Raw genomic sequence first — 18,086 nt, forward strand, 5'->3', positions numbered from 1 at the left:
CACCAATTGCTTTGCGATAATTTTTTATTTCACCAATAAAAAAAGGATTCATCCGGTCAGACGCGCGATCGCGAAAAATCCGATAAATTTAACAGTGCGCGCCCGCGCTGCGTGAATCCTCGTAAACGTCGCGATATACATCCCCGTTCATTATGCAACGATATTGCACCGATATCTAGCGAGCACGCGGGTTACAAAAAAAAAAAAAAAAAAAAGGAAGCAGCGAGCATTAGTTTGGAATTGCAACGAATATCGGGAATATCGCGAGCGCGCGTCCGCGCGTAACAGAACGAGATTTAACCGGGACGATGAATTTCACTCGTAATATAGGCCGAACACGCAACACCATGCGTAAATGTGGTTGTTTTCGAAAACATAATAGGAGTAATTGTCTCGCTCCACGTCCCAGAGGCTCTGGAACGCCGTGTGTACGCTTTGATCGAGACGTTGGACTATAGTCACCTGCGTCACTAATTTATACCTTTTAACAGGAAGAATAAATGTTACGATACAAATAAATAATACAAAGGGTGAATGATGATGCTTTCTAAAAGTTAGAACTTTGCGTTTTCGTTAAAGATACAACTGTAGGATATACCAGGGTCGAAGATAACAAGGGGCGAAGTCAAGAAATAAAATATTTCCAAATACGATTATAGTTGCACTGCGAGGTCAAAGTGTAAACAAACGATTACGATAGTATTTCCAATAATATCAGATAAACGTTTAAACTGCTGGTATGAATATTCGTCTTCTAACTCCAACAGCTTCTACAAAATCCAGTATGCTAAAGTGAGATCGTTACTTTCAACCCCGGGTTATTCTACTGTCTGTGCGGTTCTCGAGCGTCGAATCTCGAATTAAAAACAAGAGAAACGATTTTTGGCGACAGCAGCTGTTGCGAAAGAATTTACGAGCGAACCTCGAGGTAAGCTCGTTTGAAATTTGTTGGCATCGCGAACGTTCCGCGTTTATTGCGAGCAACGTAAACGTGTCGAGCATTATTACCTATCGTAATCCTTTTTGCAGAGTGCGTTTTGCAAATCCGATCCAATCTCCAAGCACAATTTCGCCATGTGATTTGGATGATATGCCGTCACCGGCGATAATTTACTCTCCATCGTCTCCATCACCAGTTTATCGACCACTTCGACATCGAAAGGGTTAAATGAGCTGAGCCGATAAGTGTTTTGATACCTGGGAACCTGCATTGTTCGATCGATCGTGTGCCGCAAAATCGTGTTAATTAGACCGTGGTCGTTCGTTTCTAAACCACTGCGTCTGTCCACGCGTTTTCCATACATTACTTTTACGTACCTTCAATCGATCGCCACGTTTATGATAGAACACGCGACTTGCCGAATTCAGCAAAGCGGAGAACCTCATCGACAACCTCTTCTTGTCTTGCATCTGCATCGATGTTTTTAAACGATTTAGCATTAACCTACCGATTCCTACTAATCGACCTATTATTTTACCTCGTTGAATTGTACTTGTCTCAGTTTGTCGATCTTTGGTAGATTCGGATTCGAAGGCCGAAACCTCGACCCATGAACTTCGGCATTTTTGCTATGCTGCTGATTCATAATCCAAAAATATAATTAAAAAGGACGACGTTCGAAAGTCGTCTGGACGCGGATCGAACAAAAGAACGTTCGCGGGAATGAAGTTGAATCTATATCGCGGTACAGGCTTACATCGAAGGAAACAAACGCGCAAATATTAGGGCGCGTTTAAAAAAAAGTTACCAGCTTTTCACGAGCTTTATTTCGATCAACGAATAGAGTCCGAAAAATAAAAGATACAAATTTCGCAGGTAATAAATTGAAAGATGGATCGTAATGATAAATATCGGCGAAGTTCGTGGTTTTCAAGGTTTCCACGAACGAATTGATAGAAATTCGAAAACGTAACTAACAATACGAGATTTTAATTGAGTGCTGTTAGATGAAGCACGAGTCTTTGTACGACCCTGGATGACATGACATCAATCGGTGCAGCTGCTCGATGCTTTAATTTAGGGCCTCGCTATATCGCGGATATTCTGCCGCAAATACAATTTCCTATAGCTGGACTCGATACAAAGTCTAAATTCAATTTCCCACGACTCAGTGCAATTCACGTTTCAACGTAGCTCGATCTCGCTCGGTCGAGAGACTGAAACAATAAGATGAAGATACAGAGCGTTCGTATTATAGCCAGGAGTCTCGCACAAAGCAAACAACGCACTGCGGCTCTTAATTTATATCGAATATAAGAAGCTTAGTAAGGAAGAAAATCTTGAAAGAAAGTCTCGGGCAAATTCGCGTCTACTTATATTTTATTTCAATTTTCTTCGTCCTGTGCTCTTTAGAGGGGTATTATCGAGAAGACGAATCACAGTGGAAAGAGAAAATCGTATCTATCTCTTCTTCGTCCGTTCGATTCTCTTACCTGTTCGTGTAATATACGGGTGCATTATCGCGATCGTTGCTCGCGATCTTAACCCCTGGAACATCCAGTTTCTCTCAACTTCAGCCTGTCCGTTTATTGATGCTAAAACAATATCAACGCGTTCGAAAATTAACAACAACGAAAGCGTCGGAAAATCGGCTGACGAGAAGCCTTCTGACGTAGCAAGAATTACTACGGCGTGTAACAAACGTAATTTTTCGGTACAAAACGCACGAATCTCCGGATAAGAAAGCCGAAATTAAGCCGATTAGCGACGGGGCATTGGAACTCGAAGAATCTTCTCAGTGGTAGCGTTTTATGTCGGAAACATCGAGAAGTCGTTACAGGTATGGTGAATGCATCGCTATTAATCGTAAAAGTATTGAATATTCGGAAGATAAACGATAGGGAAGAAAGCCGAGAATGCAGGAGCATCGGCAGGCGCCTTATCTTTCTTAAAGGCAAACCTGTCGATTCGAATGCAACGCGGTACGCGAATAAATGGTAGAAGGAGCCGTGAACTTCGATTTTTCATCGATAAAATTCATAGTTGATTTATGCCAGCCGGCTTTATTACGAGTTCTCGGGAATAAGGGAGATGGGCCGTGGGTTATAAGAGTTCGAGACACGCGCGAGTCTTCTCTCGATAAAACCGTCGATATTTGCGTGTACAGTGCATTCCTCGTATAATTCAACTTGCATTCTCGCCGATTACGTGACACCCATTGCTGATCCTATCCGCAATGAAAACTATAGGATTCTCTACAATGGGGAAAGAATCTAAGAATAAGAAAACGGACGAACAACGGCCGTGCGACCGGTTCTTATCGATTTTCTAAGGAACTTGCTAACTGTAAACGTGCAAGTTTCCAGGCTCTGTCTGGCCCGTTGAATCTCACAGAGTGTTAATTGCTAAGATACTTTCATCGATTGGTAATTCGTAATGCTGCCGACGAGCCAGAACAAAGTGGCACAGAGTGCTCTGAAAATTACGGTCGCCTTGTTCGAGCTCATTAACTTGGAGCTGGCAAGTCGTTAGATACCGTAGGAAGAAAGTTGCCCGTAGACTTGTACAACTACCTTCTCGTATAACAAATTTACTAAAACTCCGGTCGTCTACCGACCTTACAGGTGCCGCTCTAAATCTGCACGGGACTTAACTTTTCCATAACAAACGACATTCGAATTCTCGTTAAACGTGGAATTCGTGAAACGCGCGGATAAAAATATCGTTCGTTTGACAAACGTTTCCTAGATTTAGTCTGGAACGTGTTCACGTTTGTAGTTTAAAGTAAATGCTAAACGAATCGTTTCGCGAGAATTTATGATCGATCGAAGGAAAGTCGAGCTTCGAACATTTGTCCGCGCGCAAAGCGAAAGAGTGCTATCACAAAATTGCACGCGCAGCATTGTTCCACGTAGCTGATAGTCAAACGACCATCGATCGTTTCGAGTTGCCGTTTCGTTCGTGCATAATTTAAACGACGACCGATTATCGCTAAACTTATTGACGATTAAAATATAAGACTCGTTCGATATCAAAGAAATTAAAATGAAAAATGTATGAAATGATGTGAATGACAATATACGGATCTTTATATCCTTTATCGAAAACCACCGAAAAATCCTAACAATGCACCGTTATAAATTCATAAAATTGCCATGACCAATTATCGATCGATTACTTTGAACAGGACATTTTCCGTATACTCTATCGAAAATAATTCGCAACCTCGAGGAAACGCTATGAGCCGATAAAATTGCTAGGAAAGATTTTAAATCGGTTTAGCTTGACAGTGAGATAGGGTAATACTTACTTACAATTTGCTTCAAGGTTTAGGATTTAAGCTGTCCGCTCCCGTGCAATTGTTAAATCCACACACTACACCGTATAGATGGAGTAATAAATAGTAATAATAAAAAATTGCTTATCCGGCCATTCTGGTAGTTCTAGCGTTAAATAGAAACGTACTATTCGTTAATCTCCTTTGTTCAGCCTGATTCAGTTTTCACCTTTTTACAACGCTTGAAGGGAAAGGAATGTAAAAAAGCATTCTCCGTCACTTTATACACCGAGCACATTCGCGTGAGATTTTCAGCCCGAGCGAAGAGACCGTTATACGCGAATTTAAATGCTTCTGTAAATAAGATAAGAGGCGAGAGGGATTACGGAGCGAAGTTATTTGTCTTAATAATCGCAAGTGGAATCTGCACCAAACGGTTAAACGAAGCGCTCTTCGTTGGTTCCTGTATCCTCTGCGCAATCCATCACGCTAAGTAAAAGAAAAAAAATGATACTTACGCTCGAAATTATTCGGATATTACCTATTTCTATTCTCGATCAGACGTTTCTTGATTGTAAAATTACGAACAATTCGAACTGCGACTTTCGACATTTCGAATCGTCTTGAAAATTCCCAAATATTCCTAACATAGCGATTACACCTTTGATTATCGAGACTTCGTCGACTTAACAGCTATCTTTAAAAGACTTTTATTTTTTAGCCCATCGGCACGTCATCGTCCCCAATCGCGTCAAATGAAAGTTCTCTGGATTAATCGCGAAATGAAATTAAGATGAGAAAGTCAACGAATATATACTTATCGTATCTTCCTCTCGTGATTTATCATATTACAAAGAAAGAAAAGAAACGTTTCGATCGAAGGATCTTACCTGTTGGAGCGTGGACAAGCTCGGCTAGCGTCGAAGGGAATCCGTACGAAGCGACAATCGACGAGTCGTTAATCTTATACAAGATGTTGGAGTTGAAGGCGTAAGGTTAAAAGGAGACGGGCGACGTTTCCGGTATCCGTGGTAACGGCAATTTCTACTCGGAAATTCCGGCGATCGTGGTCAGAGAGGAGCACGCACCGCAGGCGAAGAGACAAGAGCATCGGCTTCCCATGAATTTACATTGGCAATGTGTTCTCGTCTCCATTTCGCGGCAGCTACCTAACGGATGCTTCTATGTGATTTGCATAAAATGAGACCGGTGAACGTTCGCAGTGTCTCCCCGAGGGACGTGTGCACGGGCACAGTACGCATAGCTGGACTTCAGAACTGTCCCTTCCATTATCGGAAAACGTGGTCCGGATTTAATACCGATAAGCCGGTTAATCGACCGGACCACGTCGATGCGTTAACGTTACACGGAAATTAACTTAAAACTTCAAAAACCATCCTGTCGTTGCCATTCTCTTTCCATTCGTTCGTGAAGGATGAAAAATAAGAGCGATCGGTAGGCGACACAGGTTCGATTTAACTCGCCGACAGATCGCTAGAATAATCGAAACGAGCCAGTGTTGATTAACAGATATATTGTGCCTATTAACAAATCGTTCGTTTGTCCTGTTTCTCTTTTTTTCTTTTTTAATTCGTAATCATACGAATCGCGAAGTATTTATTATTCTACAGGAATGTTACAGTCAGGCGTGAGGACAGAGTTCGGTGCACATCGATAAGGTGTTGGAGCGCAGCGAACGAGTTAGGAAATTCGCAGCACGACGCGCAACGTAACGAGTCATCTCTCGATGATATAATATTTCGGAGTCGAGGTTCGCTGGGTTCTCGATTCATAGAAAATTCAGTTCGCGCGATAAACGTCGAAGCTCGTAAATCACAGGACCCGGGACCTCTTCTCTCGATGTGTGTCGTCCAACGAAAGTCGGGGATATGGTCGACGGGACGCGACGTCTTGACAGACAAAAGAGCGGCAGACGGAGAAGAGCTCGCTCACCGAAATATCGTGTCCACCAGTAGGACCAGGCTGAATAAAATCACTCTCCTGTTGATGTTCCCGGTACCGCCGTGCTGCATCGCCGCAGGATGTTCACCTAGAAAGAAAGTCCGTTCACCGAGTTTGATCTGTCGCAGCGATCCATCGCGTAGAACCAGGACACCGGGAGAAAGGAGAGAAAATTTCGTGGAAATTTCGAAAATTCCACCGGCAAATGAAATTTACATAACGAGAGTAGCTGCTAGTTTAATTTCAATTCGCGATTATTTTTTCGTCCCGCGCGATTCCCCTGCGTTTCCGATTTGTTCGTTACCGACTAACGAGAAAACTGTAACGAGTTACGTGAGTTACAACAATCGTCATCCAACGCTGTTCAAGGAATTACACGTCCTTGAAAACGACGTAGAATTCGTAAATTTCTCCTTAACACGAGCGTTCTTTCCTTTTCCACTTTCCTTTCCTTTATCCACGTTTATCCTTGTTCGTGTTCGCATTCTTGCTTTCGTTTACCGCCTAACTATTCGTTCATTCGCGAACTTTTGCATGCAACGAAGCGATCGAAAGTACTCCGGTGAAATTTCCTCCGGTAAACCTTTCGATAAGGGCCTTTCGTGAAATGTTCTTAAAGTACGTCGACAATGCTTTGATGCCTCAACGGAATCTCGAGGGCTTGATGGAACGAAGCAGGTATTTTTGTTTATCCCGAGGAGAGGCCTCCCCTTCGAGATTTAATCGAGCGTATTTTATATATTTTATCCTCACCGTTCAACACGTGAACCATCACATTTGCCGGAGCAACTTTGCTCGAGACGCACGTGTAATTCCCGCTGTCATCGAGCTGAGCACGCGTTATTAGCAGCTTGCTAGTGGTCCCGTTCTTACCTTTCTCCGTTTCCAGGGAAACGCCACCCCTGCCAAAGGTAAAGACGTTATTACACACGAATTCCGATAACCGATCTAATATCGATGCTGTCTCGTGTTTTGACCGATGTTTGCTTTCGCAGCTACCGACTCGATTCGCCACGTAATCGAGACGGTCCTGCAATTACAGCCGCCTTTATTTTCTTCACAATTTATTTCTTTCCTTTCTTCTCTCTTTGATCGCGCTCGACGAACAACAAAAAGAAGAATAAACGAAAGTTGATATTAAGATGGGACGCACCTTGGACCATCGAAATCGATCACCGCACCGGCATGGTACCAAGTCACGTTACTCGGAGGAATATCTTGCACGTCCACGATGCAGGTCAAGCTGATCGTACTGCCCCTCTTCACGTAAATCTCTTCGGGCCCCGTGATCTTTGCCTGAACATCTAATATATCAAGACGATGAAGAGGAGCGGAAAATACGAGTCGACCAACTGTTTGACGCATGACAAATTAAGGGGTTCGCTGGTCGGTGAGTTTGTGTATAGATCCGGAGCGGAGATCCTGCTTTAGAAATTCACGACAAGACTTAACTGAAAGTCCGGGCCGGATAACGTACATGAATAAAGAATCAATGAATAAAAGATACTCGCGAGTAAGTAAAATTTATTCATAGCTGTGCCGTTATTTTAGTCGATAAGTAGGATAACTAGAAGTCGAAGCAAAAGGTTGGATAGCCGTGCTCGCGCGACGACACTGAACGCTTTAAGCAAGGCAATATTTGTTACCGGAGAAAAAAATTTAAACGTTAATTAGAACACGGTCTCGTGAAAATGCGATTCAAGCTGTACAAGATTACGCAAAGTAGGCGGCTTCCGTGTCTCTGATCCCTTGAAAAGTTTCGCTCAACGAAACCGTGGGCGAGTGTTAAATTTTCTGCTCGCCAAACGAGCGAACGAACGAACGAACTAACGGACGAACAGCTCGTCCCAAATAGAACATTTTCCACGGAAAATGAACCTAAGCGTCTAGCATGGATATTGAGTAAGGGGGTCCGAAGAAGCGACAGAAACTCACCCAAAACTTTCAAAGTAACCGCTCTATATATCTTGGGTTCTGTATTAACTTGACACTCGTAAATGCCGGCATCCCGTGGTTGCACGTAATCTATTCGCAGATTCCAGTCGTCGCGCTCCGGATTGCCGACTATCGTAAATCTTGCGTCGCTCGTATAAGTCACTGACATGGATGTTAAGATGTGTAAGTCCCTTTTTCGAATCCATGACACCTGGGACAAATACCGAATGAGATATGGAATATTTTGCTGGCCGTTAACTAGCCGTGATATTGAATCCCTTTTACATGCCTCTACCCCCGTGAAATATGCACGTCGTCACGTTCCACGCTGTCGAGTTACGCTTCCTGTTTTCCTCGCGTTTCAATACGATCTGACAAATTCGTTATTGGAAAGCTAACTGACTGCGTTCAAAGGCAATATAAACGAGTTAAGATCGCTTGGAAGAAGAAAGAATTTCTCGCGATAAGAAGTAGGTAAATGGTTGTAGCGCAAAAAAAAGCTTGAAGAGAAAAGCATTTATACCGCAACGCGCTAATCGTTTATCCATTAACCAAGGAAATTAGGAAAGCATTGGTAAATTCAAGAACACGTTGCGCGAAAGCGTCACTTTACATTCCAGTTAACGTACCAGAACTACGATACTTTCTTCCATTAATTAACCGGTTAAACATTTACATATTCTCTCTTTTCATCTTGATCCATTTAAAAGATTTCAATCGAGAATTTCATATTGCTCTGGCAGTTGCTCCTCGCGATTTACGATTACTGGAATTTCTACGGTATACGATCTTAAACGGCTCTTGTAACTTAAATATTTACCAGAGTATCGTATCCTAAATTTCTAGTACATCCTACGTTCCGAGTATATACGGAAATATAGTTTCGACTATCTCGGCGTAATTCCAAATAGCACGTGATCCTAATTCGCAAAGTAGCAGTAACATTGCTCTTGCAATAATCTACTAATTATTACGAGTCGAAATGAAGATTATAATTAATTCTATTTGAGTTTCTTTTAAATATTCGATTAATTTTGATTGATTTTCTTCGAAACATACGAGAGAAAGAATTTTTTTTATTTTCTTTCTTTTTTAGAACTTCGAACAAAAGTATATCTTACGGTGTGTATATAGAGCAACGTAATCTCGTGAAAATCTAACTAAACGTTTATTCACGAAGTAACGTTGTTTTCTTCGAATTTGATTCGCTATTATTTCTAAAGTTTCTAACGTAATTGCGAAGCGTGCAATGTGACACTACTATTCAAAGAAACGTGAAACTCACGGTTCTGTTCCCCAAGTTCTTAACACGACACAACAGCACAACAGTTTGTCCAACAACGGTGGTCACTTTTTGGGATGAGTCTTTATAAAAATACGTCCTCTTCGTTCCTCGTTGCGAGCGTTCCCCTTTATCGGGCTTTTCCCCATCGAATCGTTGCACCGCTAAAATTCAGGTATCACGCTTGAACCATCGGAAAGCTTTGCCCTTTCGTTTACGAACTTCTATATCCAGCTTTTTAAATGAAACGACCCAAAGATTAAAGCGTCTGACGCTAGCCAATTTTTACATACTGGAACGTATTTGCTTAATAAATCCCACAGGCAATTCTTTTCATCAAGAAAAATGTTTAAATACCGAATAATCAAAGAATCATCTTTTCGTTGATTTTTTACCAATAAAGTATCCTTCGTTGCCTCGTTGATTGTAACGCACATAATTAAGTATGATTCTAATGAAAAAGAGATTGTAAAAATTGAATGAAAATATTAATGATCATAATAATATATAATTCTTTAATCTATCAAATCTATCATCGATCATATTAATTATTACTATTGATTCATAGCAATCTGCAATCAACGAAGATTTGTGTTTTTTTAATTTGTACACTGAGACTAATTGTACCTAAGTTCCGGTGACCGGAAGGCGGTTCTGCGTGTAACAGGTATCCGATTCCAAGCAATATAAGGGCCATGCCATGGAACGGTGCCATTTTTTTACGTACGAGACTCTTTCATCTTCATCCGTCGCTCTTTCTGTTTCCCTAAAGTTTTAACGAGTCTCCAAGAACCATCGATGATCTGTCGGTCATCACTCGATCATTACAATTCTTCGTCCTCCATCTCCTGAAGAATTCCTTCGAGGTAGTCATGTAACCGATGCTTTTACTTCTTGCAAGTAATAAATGAACTAAATTTTCACCCACATAATTCATAAATGCTTCAATTCCATCACAAGATAACGATGACTGTGATCTTATAATGTTTTTTTAATAATTTTATAATCTAAATAGTTAAGGTAACAAAGATCTCGATCAAAGAAGAAAAGAAGAAAAAGAGCTGCAGGTATATTCAATGAGAAGATAATCTTAAACAAGTTTAAAATAAACTTCTTGTCTCGATGATAACAGTGGGTTTATTCATAGAAAAAGGCGCGACGTTTAATATCCTCGTCTTTATTCAAGAAACAATGCAAAATGGAAAATGTAAAGAAAACTTGTTAGCTTGGCTACTTTTCGACGCTCGATCATCGGAGATTCAACAACGGAACAGCTTCAAGAACAGCGCGCTTCGATAGCGTTCCAAATACTGAAAGCTGCTCCTGCTCGAGGAAACGAAAAAGCTAAAATCAGGGTGCAGTGGCGCCTCGCGATGCTCCCGATATTTGCGATTGCGCCAACAACTCGATCCATTCTTATAATTTCTATCTAAAACGTCTATTTATCCTTTAATTATGAGAAGAGTTCAGCTTCTACCAAAATTAAATACGTTTAAAAATCGCATATCCTAGAAAATCCTTAAAAATTCAGGAGAATAAGGGATATAATATTGAATCAAAAATATTTTATAGGATTAAAAATAATATATCTCACTTCAATGATTTAACAATTGTTTAACAGAAATACAGGCAGCGACCGTTCAATGTGCAAATGTCAACATGAAAGATAATTATATACATACATGTATAAAGATACATTTTAAATTCTTCCAATAAAGAAAAAGGAATACCATATGATTTTCAGTCAACACAAATATTACATACATATTAGGTAATAAAATATAGTCTGAATTTTCTTATTTTTACATTAACAGGTACGTATATACTTACATACTAGAATAAATTTTTTATAATAGAAAACATGATAAAATTTACATATTACAACGACACTCCTTTACTAATAGAATATAAACGTATAAAAATATCCAATAATTCAGTGATAACATACTACTGAGCAGAATAAAATTTTATATATATATATTATGTATATTCAAGATACACTATAGAAATCTAATTCCTAAAGAAATCACCTTTTGTACCACCAGTTTTTGAAACCAATTCGATATCGGATATTTTCATCGATTTCGGAGACGCCGCGTATTTGCACATATCATAAATTGTTAAAGCCGCAATACTCACAGCTGTTAAAGCTTCCATCTCTACACCAGTTTTACCAGTACACCTAACTTCCGCTGTGATCTCTATGCAATGTAATTCTTCGTTTAAACGCAAAAGTACATTTGCATAAGATAACGGAAGTGGATGACATAATGGTATTAAATCAGAAGTACGTTTTGCTGCCATGATACCCGCTAATTGTGCTACGGACAATACATCGCCTTTTTTTACATTATTTTCAGCTATCAATTTGCTTATTGTTGAATTAACTTGTACAATTCCTCTTGCTATTGCGATGCGTTTAGTTTCGTTTTTCGAACCAACGTCTACCATACTTGCTTTGCCACTTTGATCCACATGCGACAGAGACGAAAATACTCTTACATTTGTACCATTTTTAAACTGTAGTCTCACGTAATCCATTAAATACTGTCGCGGTATATTATTTTGGAAATTTTTATATCTTCTCAGGTGTACATATTTCTTTGTAACTGTAAGTACAAATGTAAAATTAAACGTATAGTAGTTTTGGAACTGTATTATTAATAGCAAAAACATTGAGCGATAACGTTTGTGAATAGCATCGATACATTATTTTATATTAACTTAAAATTCCCGTAATAATAGATTAACCCCCAATCAGAATCATTGGCCTGTTTTCCATGCGGGATAGATTCAACATTCCTGAAACACATACATTGTCGAAAACATATAAACGTTATCGCTTTATACCTAGATTAATATTTTATGACAAGATAATCTTTCATCGTTTAATCCTACATCAATCATGTGGATTAAAGATAAAACTTAATACCTGCATGTTGCTTCTTTTTACGCCATACTGCTTCTCCAATCATTTCTTTTAAAACATCGTTAGACGCTCCGCTACGTAACGCATCTCGAAGAGATACTTCTCCTTTTCCCTCAAATAAACAGACTTTTAAATTTCCATCTGCTGTTATTCTTAACCGATTACACGAGTTACAAAAATGGTCACTCATTGATGTAATAAATCCAACTTGTCCTGTAAATCCAGGTACAAAGTATGCCTATTACAAAAAGATAAATTATGCTTTTACCAACAGGTATATAAATTAAACAATGAACTTATATAATCTTTTAAATTACACACTTTAGATGTATCATTGTACTCATTTGGAAGACGTTGCAAATCAGGATATGTATCTCTAATAAGATCTTTCATGGCCTTGAAAGAAACCATTTTATTCTCTTTCCACTCATTACCTTGGAAAGGCATATACTCAATAAAACGTACATCAATCGGACGATCTTTTGTTAGATTAACAAAATCAATTATCTCATCATCATTAGAACCTTTCATTACCACACAATTTATCTATGATTTATTTTATATAAATTTTTATTTATAGCTTTAATAATAAATAGATACAAACTAATTCTTTCTCACCTTTACTGGATTGTAACCTAATTGAATAGCAAGATCAATTGCAGACATAACTCTAGACCATCCCTTCCTACGGGTAAATTGTTCAAAACGATTTTCTCTTAAAGTATCTAATGAAATATTTATTGCATCTAACCCAGCGTATTGAAGTGATGGTAACTGGCGCGTTAATGTCAATCCATTAGTAGTAATTGCAACTTGTTTTAGATTAGGCAATTGTTTTAATCCAGCTATAATAATTATTTTTACTCAATAAGAAAGTTCAATATGTGATAAATATTGAATATGAGAATATTTACCAATAATATCCACAATGTCTTTCCTAACAGTTGGTTCACCACCAGTTAAACGTATCTTATTTACACCTTCATTTACAAATAATTCAGCTATTTTAATTATTTCATCTGTTTTTAAAATACCATCATTTTTTGTCAACTTAACTCCTTCTGCCGGCATACAATATAAACCTGTAATAAATGTAACATCTCATAAAAACATTTCAATTAAAGCAGTGAATATGATTTGATGAATACTCACATCGAAGATTACAACGCTCAGTAATAGAAATACGTAAATATGTATGACGTCTTCCAAATGAGTCTGTGAGTATATCATTGTTATCTGTTTTATTTAACAATTCTCTAAATTGCTGCACCTATAATAAAATAGAAAATATAGTGATGCAATTTTTTCACCATTTCATTTCTTATAATATAAAGCAATAATCATAAAAAATATATATGTACTATCCATGAACAAAAATATGTTTCTTCCACAAATAAAAACATACTCACTCTACGTGAAACATTAGATGACACAAATGCTTCAGTGGATGAATACACAGCACCGAGGATCGATTTCACAGTATTAATTTTACGAAACATTTAAGTAATATATCTTCTCAAAAAGTACAATGATCTATAACCTCTATGTTTAGTAGAAAATATTTTAATTTCCTACATAAGGAATAAAAAAATTATATAATTCCAGAAATTCCAAGATGGGCGACGTATTCACGTTATCTCTTTGGTGATTTCATTAGAACTATGTTATATGTTCTAGCTATGCAAGTATTTATCCTCGGAACAGTAGAAAACATCTTCAATAGCATTCAATTTGACGAAATCTATCATCGTGATAACAAATATTAATCCTACGATATGATTCGAATTACTTTGCCGCCTTTGTTCATTTCAACCAATCATGGTACACTTTATATAACCATTGCATATATTTTCTAGAATCTTTCACAAATACGAAGTTTGACAGTTTGTACATAATCAGTTATACGGTACGTGTAACCTATCAAGAAATGAAATGTTATCTAAGCTATTAGCGGAATAAATTTCAGGAGACATGTCTTTATTTCCAGCTTATTCAAGTGAATCGAATAAACCTTCGATATCTAATGAATCGAAGAATTTTACAAAAGGTTAATTAAATACTTTATATATCAATGTCAATTATAAAATTGGTTATAATATGATGATTATTTTTAATTATAGAAAATGAGACAACTAGTTGGTTATACAATTCCAGTTACTTAGAACAAATTTCACCTAACAATCTTGTCAACTTTTCTTCTGAATCTTCGGATGAAGCTACAAATGAAACTTCTTATTTACATAAACAAGAAACTATACATACTACTGCTTTAAAGAATCAGAAGCCTATATGTGGAGAAAGAACATCTAAACATATAAAGAAAAAGAAAAAGGATAAAAAAAAATATGCATATGGGGAACGTGAATATGAGAAAGATGTAGAAAATGTGTATTTTGAAGATAAGTACAGAGACAAGGGAAATAATAATATAAATACACTTTACTCTAGTATCAAACCGTATTATGACATTAAAATAAATTCCCTTGGTTTTCTTCCTTATAAAAAATCAAAAAAAGATAGTTATGAAAGATATTATGTAAAAAACATTGATTATATAGAAAAAAATAAAAAGAAAGATACTATTATCAGAAAAGAATCTATTACTAATTCATCAAAAGAAGAGCAATCTATTCCTTCATGGCACATTAAATTAGAAGAATTGCAGAAAGCTAAAACTAAAGAATATAATGAAAAATTGACAAATGATCCAAATGATATTCAATTATGGATTGAATATATAGAATTTCAGGTATATTATATTTGTATGTACTAAGAATTATTAAGACTTCTTACATAAATATTTTATTTCACATTTGCAGGATACATTAGGATATTTTCAACAATATCAAGCTGCAAAGGATGTTCATAGAGTAACAACATTAAAAAAATTATCTATAGTTGAAAAAGCTTTGGAAAAAAACATAGAATGTACAAATTTATTAAAATTAAAATTATCTTTCATGGGAGAAATTCTGCCTGCTGATGAATTTTCAAAGCAACTTGAAGTCCTAGTTAACAAAGATACAGGAAATATTGTTTTATGGCAAGAATTTATTATGACTACACAAGCTTCAGTAGCAATGTGTACAGTACCAAAAGTTTTAGATTTATATTCAAAATGTTTTTGTATTTTAAAGCAAAAAGCTAGAACAAATCCTCGAATATATGACGAACGATTATTACGTATGTAAAAGGTCGTAAATTATTTTATTTTTCTAATATATTGAGTGAAATGATAATGTCTAACTTATTATGAATAGAAATATTGTACTGGTGTCTAACGTTTCTACGACATACTGGACTTTGGGAACAAATGTGGGAAACAATACGTTTGAATCTTATTCTGAATCTTAGCTTAGATAAAGATAGTCTATCCTTTAAAAAAACAATAGATGAGAAGAAATTAAGTGAGTTACTAATTAGTAAAAAGATATTATTTATTTCCTGCATACTTATTAGCGTTATCCAATTACAGTTGGAATGGAGGAAGTAATATTGATGTCAAGATTACCACTCAATCAATTATGGCAAAGAACAGAATCATTAAGAGAGAATTGCCATTGGATTAGCGTCAGTAGAAGTGAATTAGACTTAGTTGGCGATTCTCGAAGATTTGTTTTACCCGACGATGTCGCAGATTTTGTTCATCCAATACTTTCAAGAAATTTGAGTTTTCGAATGGCGATTCATACATTACTTTTACTTAAAGTACCACTATTACCTACTCGCAATTATATGTTAAAAGTATGTCTGTATATATACAACGCGGACCAATTAGTAATTGATTTCCCACATTAAAATATTTGATATATATTGTTTTATTGATGTTTCAATAGTACTTATTATATACTTTGCTTATTTTCAGATGTTAACATTAGAAGAACTTGATTGGGGTATAGAAACCTTAGAAATGTTGCTTCCATTTTTTTATCCTATGGTAGGTGAAATGACTGGTTGTAATGAAAGAAGGGAACTATTAAAGGGCATACTTGAAGGACGTTTAACGTCAGGTCCTCAGTACCTTACATTTCATCCTGCACAAGAATCATATTTGGATTTTATACGCGATATATTTTTTACAATCGCTGAAAATTTACCTCCTCTGCAACGTACAAGTATATATGTTTGGTGGTTAAGATTTGAAAGATTGCTCATTTTTCTTCAAAAAGATGATCTATTAAAACATGATAACAAGTAAGATTTATCTCATATTATTTTATATAAGTAGAAAAATTCGAAGACTTATGTATTTATATATATTTTACAGACGAAAAAAATTAAAAACAATATTAAAGGAATTCTTAAAAAAGGACGAAAATAGGAATAATTTACATTTTTATAGGGAATATGCATTGATAGAAAAAGAAATAGGAAAATTTGATAATTGCGTAAATGTTTTACAGACAGCCATTCAATCTCAAAGTGCATGTCCTTCTGAAATTCATAATCCTGAAGAAAAATCAGCACTTCTAAATTTGTATCGGACATTTATTGAAACTTTACTTAATTCAGAAACATATAAGGAAACACATAAAACACAGATATTAAATATTATGAGACAAATAATACCCGAAACAAATGGAAACCAGTTGCTACAAGTGGAACAATATTTAGAAAATTGCATACAAAATTTTTTACAAGAAGTTCCTTCAGAAAATGAAGAAAATATATATTTTTTACCAAACATCAAATGTGATACAATTGTTTGCTATGCGTATTTGCTATATGTACGAGATTCCGATATTAATAGAATAACTAGCATGTTTAGAAGCTGCATAAATCATTACAAAGACAGCCATTCTTTACAGGTATTAAACCTCATTTCTTTGTTTTTTATAATACAGATTGTACTATATATTTAACGTATTTTATATTTCAGGAAATATTACGGGAAAGTCAAATAGCGCTTTTGCAGTTACATTATAAACGGATCCAACATAAAAATCTCCTAAAGTCAGAAGTAGATGATATGATAAAATTATATCCAAATAACTTTTTTGCCCTTTCAGTATTTGCATGTATTGAGGTATACATAATAAAAAATTATTTTTAAATTATGGCACAAAATATTTTAATTATAATATTTATTTGACAGAGTGAATTGCCTCTTTGGAAAAGCAACAGTCGCGTGACAAAGCTCCAATTATGGAAAGCATTTGCTATGTGTTTAGCAAGTCGAAAACGTATTCATTCTTTACAAGAGCTTAAAGATTATGTTAGTATGAACGCAGCAATTAATAAATTACTATATTTTCATCAAACACTTGCAAGGTATGTCCCTAAATAATCTATGTCAATTTGTTATATAGCATTTAAGAAAATTAAAAGCAAATATTACATTTACAGGATACCAACAATTAAAAATTGCCCCCTGTTATGGAGATTATATATGCTTCTTCTTAGGGAATATAATCTGTGTGAAAAAAAAGGAGAAGAAGTATACCATGAAAGTGTTGCATTATGTCCTTGGGCTAGAAGCATTTACATTGACGCAGCCGAGGTTGCACCACAAATTCTTACGCAAGTTCAAGACGTAATACGAGAAAAAGAATTAAGAATGCATGTTACCCCAGAAGAATTGGACGTCTTACGCGGTTAATGTTAATGTATGGATATGTAAATATTTTATACTTTGTTAATCATTTATGTAAATAATATTTCTTTGTAATGTGCATATATATATATATGTAAAAATAAAAATCCTATAAAAAATATACATTATTAATTTTGTGGAAGATATAAATTTTATAATTATACACAG

General features: G+C 36.3%; 4 protein-coding genes across 8 annotated transcripts; 1 reads left to right on the forward strand and 3 right to left on the reverse strand.

Moving 5' to 3' along the window:
* Nucleotides 1–207: 207 nt before the first annotated feature.
* On the reverse strand, nt 208–1,586 carry LOC117236940 (tctex1 domain-containing protein 2-like). Its single transcript, XM_033500388.1, has 4 exons — nt 1,479–1,586; nt 1,318–1,410; nt 1,009–1,205; nt 208–481 (listed from the first exon to the last, which is right to left on the reverse strand). Exons 1-4 carry the CDS (start codon nt 1,584–1,586, stop codon nt 316–318), a joined length of 564 nt encoding a protein of 187 aa, XP_033356279.1. The 3' UTR covers nt 208–315.
* A 4,148-nt stretch (nt 1,587–5,734) lies between these two features.
* Nucleotides 5,735–10,449, reverse strand: LOC117236879 (immunoglobulin superfamily DCC subclass member 4-like). The gene is made up of 6 exons (XM_033500253.1): nt 10,024–10,449; nt 9,400–9,560; nt 8,115–8,325; nt 7,333–7,483; nt 6,933–7,081; nt 5,735–6,267 (listed from the first exon to the last, which is right to left on the reverse strand). The coding sequence occupies exons 1-6, from the start codon at nt 10,109–10,111 to the stop codon at nt 6,167–6,169; spliced, it is 861 nt and encodes a 286-aa protein (XP_033356144.1). The 5' UTR covers nt 10,112–10,449; the 3' UTR covers nt 5,735–6,166.
* Nucleotides 10,450–10,586: 137 nt separating this feature from the next.
* On the reverse strand, nt 10,587–14,076 carry LOC117236876 (molybdenum cofactor biosynthesis protein 1). Of its 5 annotated transcripts, none has more exons than XM_033500249.1 (8): nt 13,735–14,076; nt 13,478–13,595; nt 13,240–13,407; nt 12,944–13,170; nt 12,647–12,871; nt 12,329–12,563; nt 12,148–12,198; nt 10,587–12,005 (listed from the first exon to the last, which is right to left on the reverse strand). In XM_033500249.1, exons 1-8 carry the CDS (start codon nt 13,822–13,824, stop codon nt 11,407–11,409), a joined length of 1,713 nt encoding a protein of 570 aa, XP_033356140.1. In that variant the 5' UTR covers nt 13,825–14,076; the 3' UTR covers nt 10,587–11,406. The 5 variants fall into 5 exon arrangements, with proteins under 5 accessions (XP_033356140.1, XP_033356135.1, XP_033356136.1 ...); XM_033500247.1 differs by having other exon boundaries at nt 11,840–12,005; nt 12,121–12,198; XM_033500248.1 differs by having other exon boundaries at nt 11,840–12,005; nt 12,105–12,198.
* Nucleotides 14,077–14,201: 125 nt separating this feature from the next.
* LOC117236873 (nuclear exosome regulator NRDE2) lies at nt 14,202–18,014 on the forward strand. Its single transcript, XM_033500239.1, has 10 exons — nt 14,202–14,372; nt 14,446–15,074; nt 15,145–15,508; nt 15,586–15,732; nt 15,801–16,069; nt 16,191–16,519; nt 16,593–17,133; nt 17,205–17,351; nt 17,421–17,596; nt 17,672–18,014. The coding sequence occupies exons 1-10, from the start codon at nt 14,297–14,299 to the stop codon at nt 17,922–17,924; spliced, it is 2,931 nt and encodes a 976-aa protein (XP_033356130.1). The 5' UTR covers nt 14,202–14,296; the 3' UTR covers nt 17,925–18,014.
* The last annotated feature ends 72 nt before the right edge of the window (nt 18,015–18,086 follow it).

This window comes from Bombus vosnesenskii, unplaced genomic scaffold (genome assembly GCF_011952255.1).
Source record: "Bombus vosnesenskii isolate JDL3184/JDL3185 unplaced genomic scaffold, Bvos_JDL3184-5_v1.1 scf7180000013352, whole genome shotgun sequence".
Taxonomy (NCBI): Eukaryota; Metazoa; Arthropoda; class Insecta; order Hymenoptera; family Apidae; genus Bombus; species Bombus vosnesenskii.

What these genes read in the sequence shown, in the direction of transcription:
- LOC117236940 (XM_033500388.1), bottom strand. Translation starts at nt 1,586, where the DNA reads ATGAATCAGCAGCATAGCAAAAATGCCGAAGTTCATGGGTCGAGGTTT. An exon ending in GACAAGTACAATTCAACGAG is followed by an intron (nt 1,411 to 1,478) that starts GTAAAATAATAG and finishes ACATCGATGCAG; the next exon opens with ATGCAAGACAAGAAGAGGTT. An exon ending in TGCAAAAAGGATTACGATAG is followed by an intron (nt 482 to 1,008) that starts GTAATAATGCTC and finishes TCCTGTTAAAAG; the next exon opens with GTATAAATTAGTGACGCAGG.
- LOC117236879 (XM_033500253.1), bottom strand. Translation starts at nt 10,111, where the DNA reads ATGGCACCGTTCCATGGCATGGCCCTTATATTGCTTGGAATCGGATAC. An exon ending in TTCCGGTCACCGGAACTTAG is followed by an intron (nt 9,561 to 10,023) that starts GTACAATTAGTC and finishes CCTGAATTTTAG; the next exon opens with CGGTGCAACGATTCGATGGG. An exon ending in GATGGTTCACGTGTTGAACG is followed by an intron (nt 6,268 to 6,932) that starts GTGAGGATAAAA and finishes CTTTCTTTCTAG; the next exon opens with GTGAACATCCTGCGGCGATG.
- LOC117236876 (XM_033500249.1), bottom strand. Translation starts at nt 13,824, where the DNA reads ATGTTTCGTAAAATTAATACTGTGAAATCGATCCTCGGTGCTGTGTAT. An exon ending in TGAGCGTTGTAATCTTCGAT is followed by an intron (nt 13,408 to 13,477) that starts GTGAGTATTCAT and finishes CATTTATTACAG; the next exon opens with GTTTATATTGTATGCCGGCA. An exon ending in TAAAAAGAAGCAACATGCAG is followed by an intron (nt 12,199 to 12,328) that starts GTATTAAGTTTT and finishes TATGTGTTTCAG; the next exon opens with GAATGTTGAATCTATCCCGC.
- LOC117236873 (XM_033500239.1), top strand. Translation starts at nt 14,297, where the DNA reads ATGTCTTTATTTCCAGCTTATTCAAGTGAATCGAATAAACCTTCGATA. An exon ending in CTCGCAATTATATGTTAAAA is followed by an intron (nt 16,070 to 16,190) that starts GTATGTCTGTAT and finishes GCTTATTTTCAG; the next exon opens with ATGTTAACATTAGAAGAACT. An exon ending in TTTCATCAAACACTTGCAAG is followed by an intron (nt 17,597 to 17,671) that starts GTATGTCCCTAA and finishes TTACATTTACAG; the next exon opens with GATACCAACAATTAAAAATT.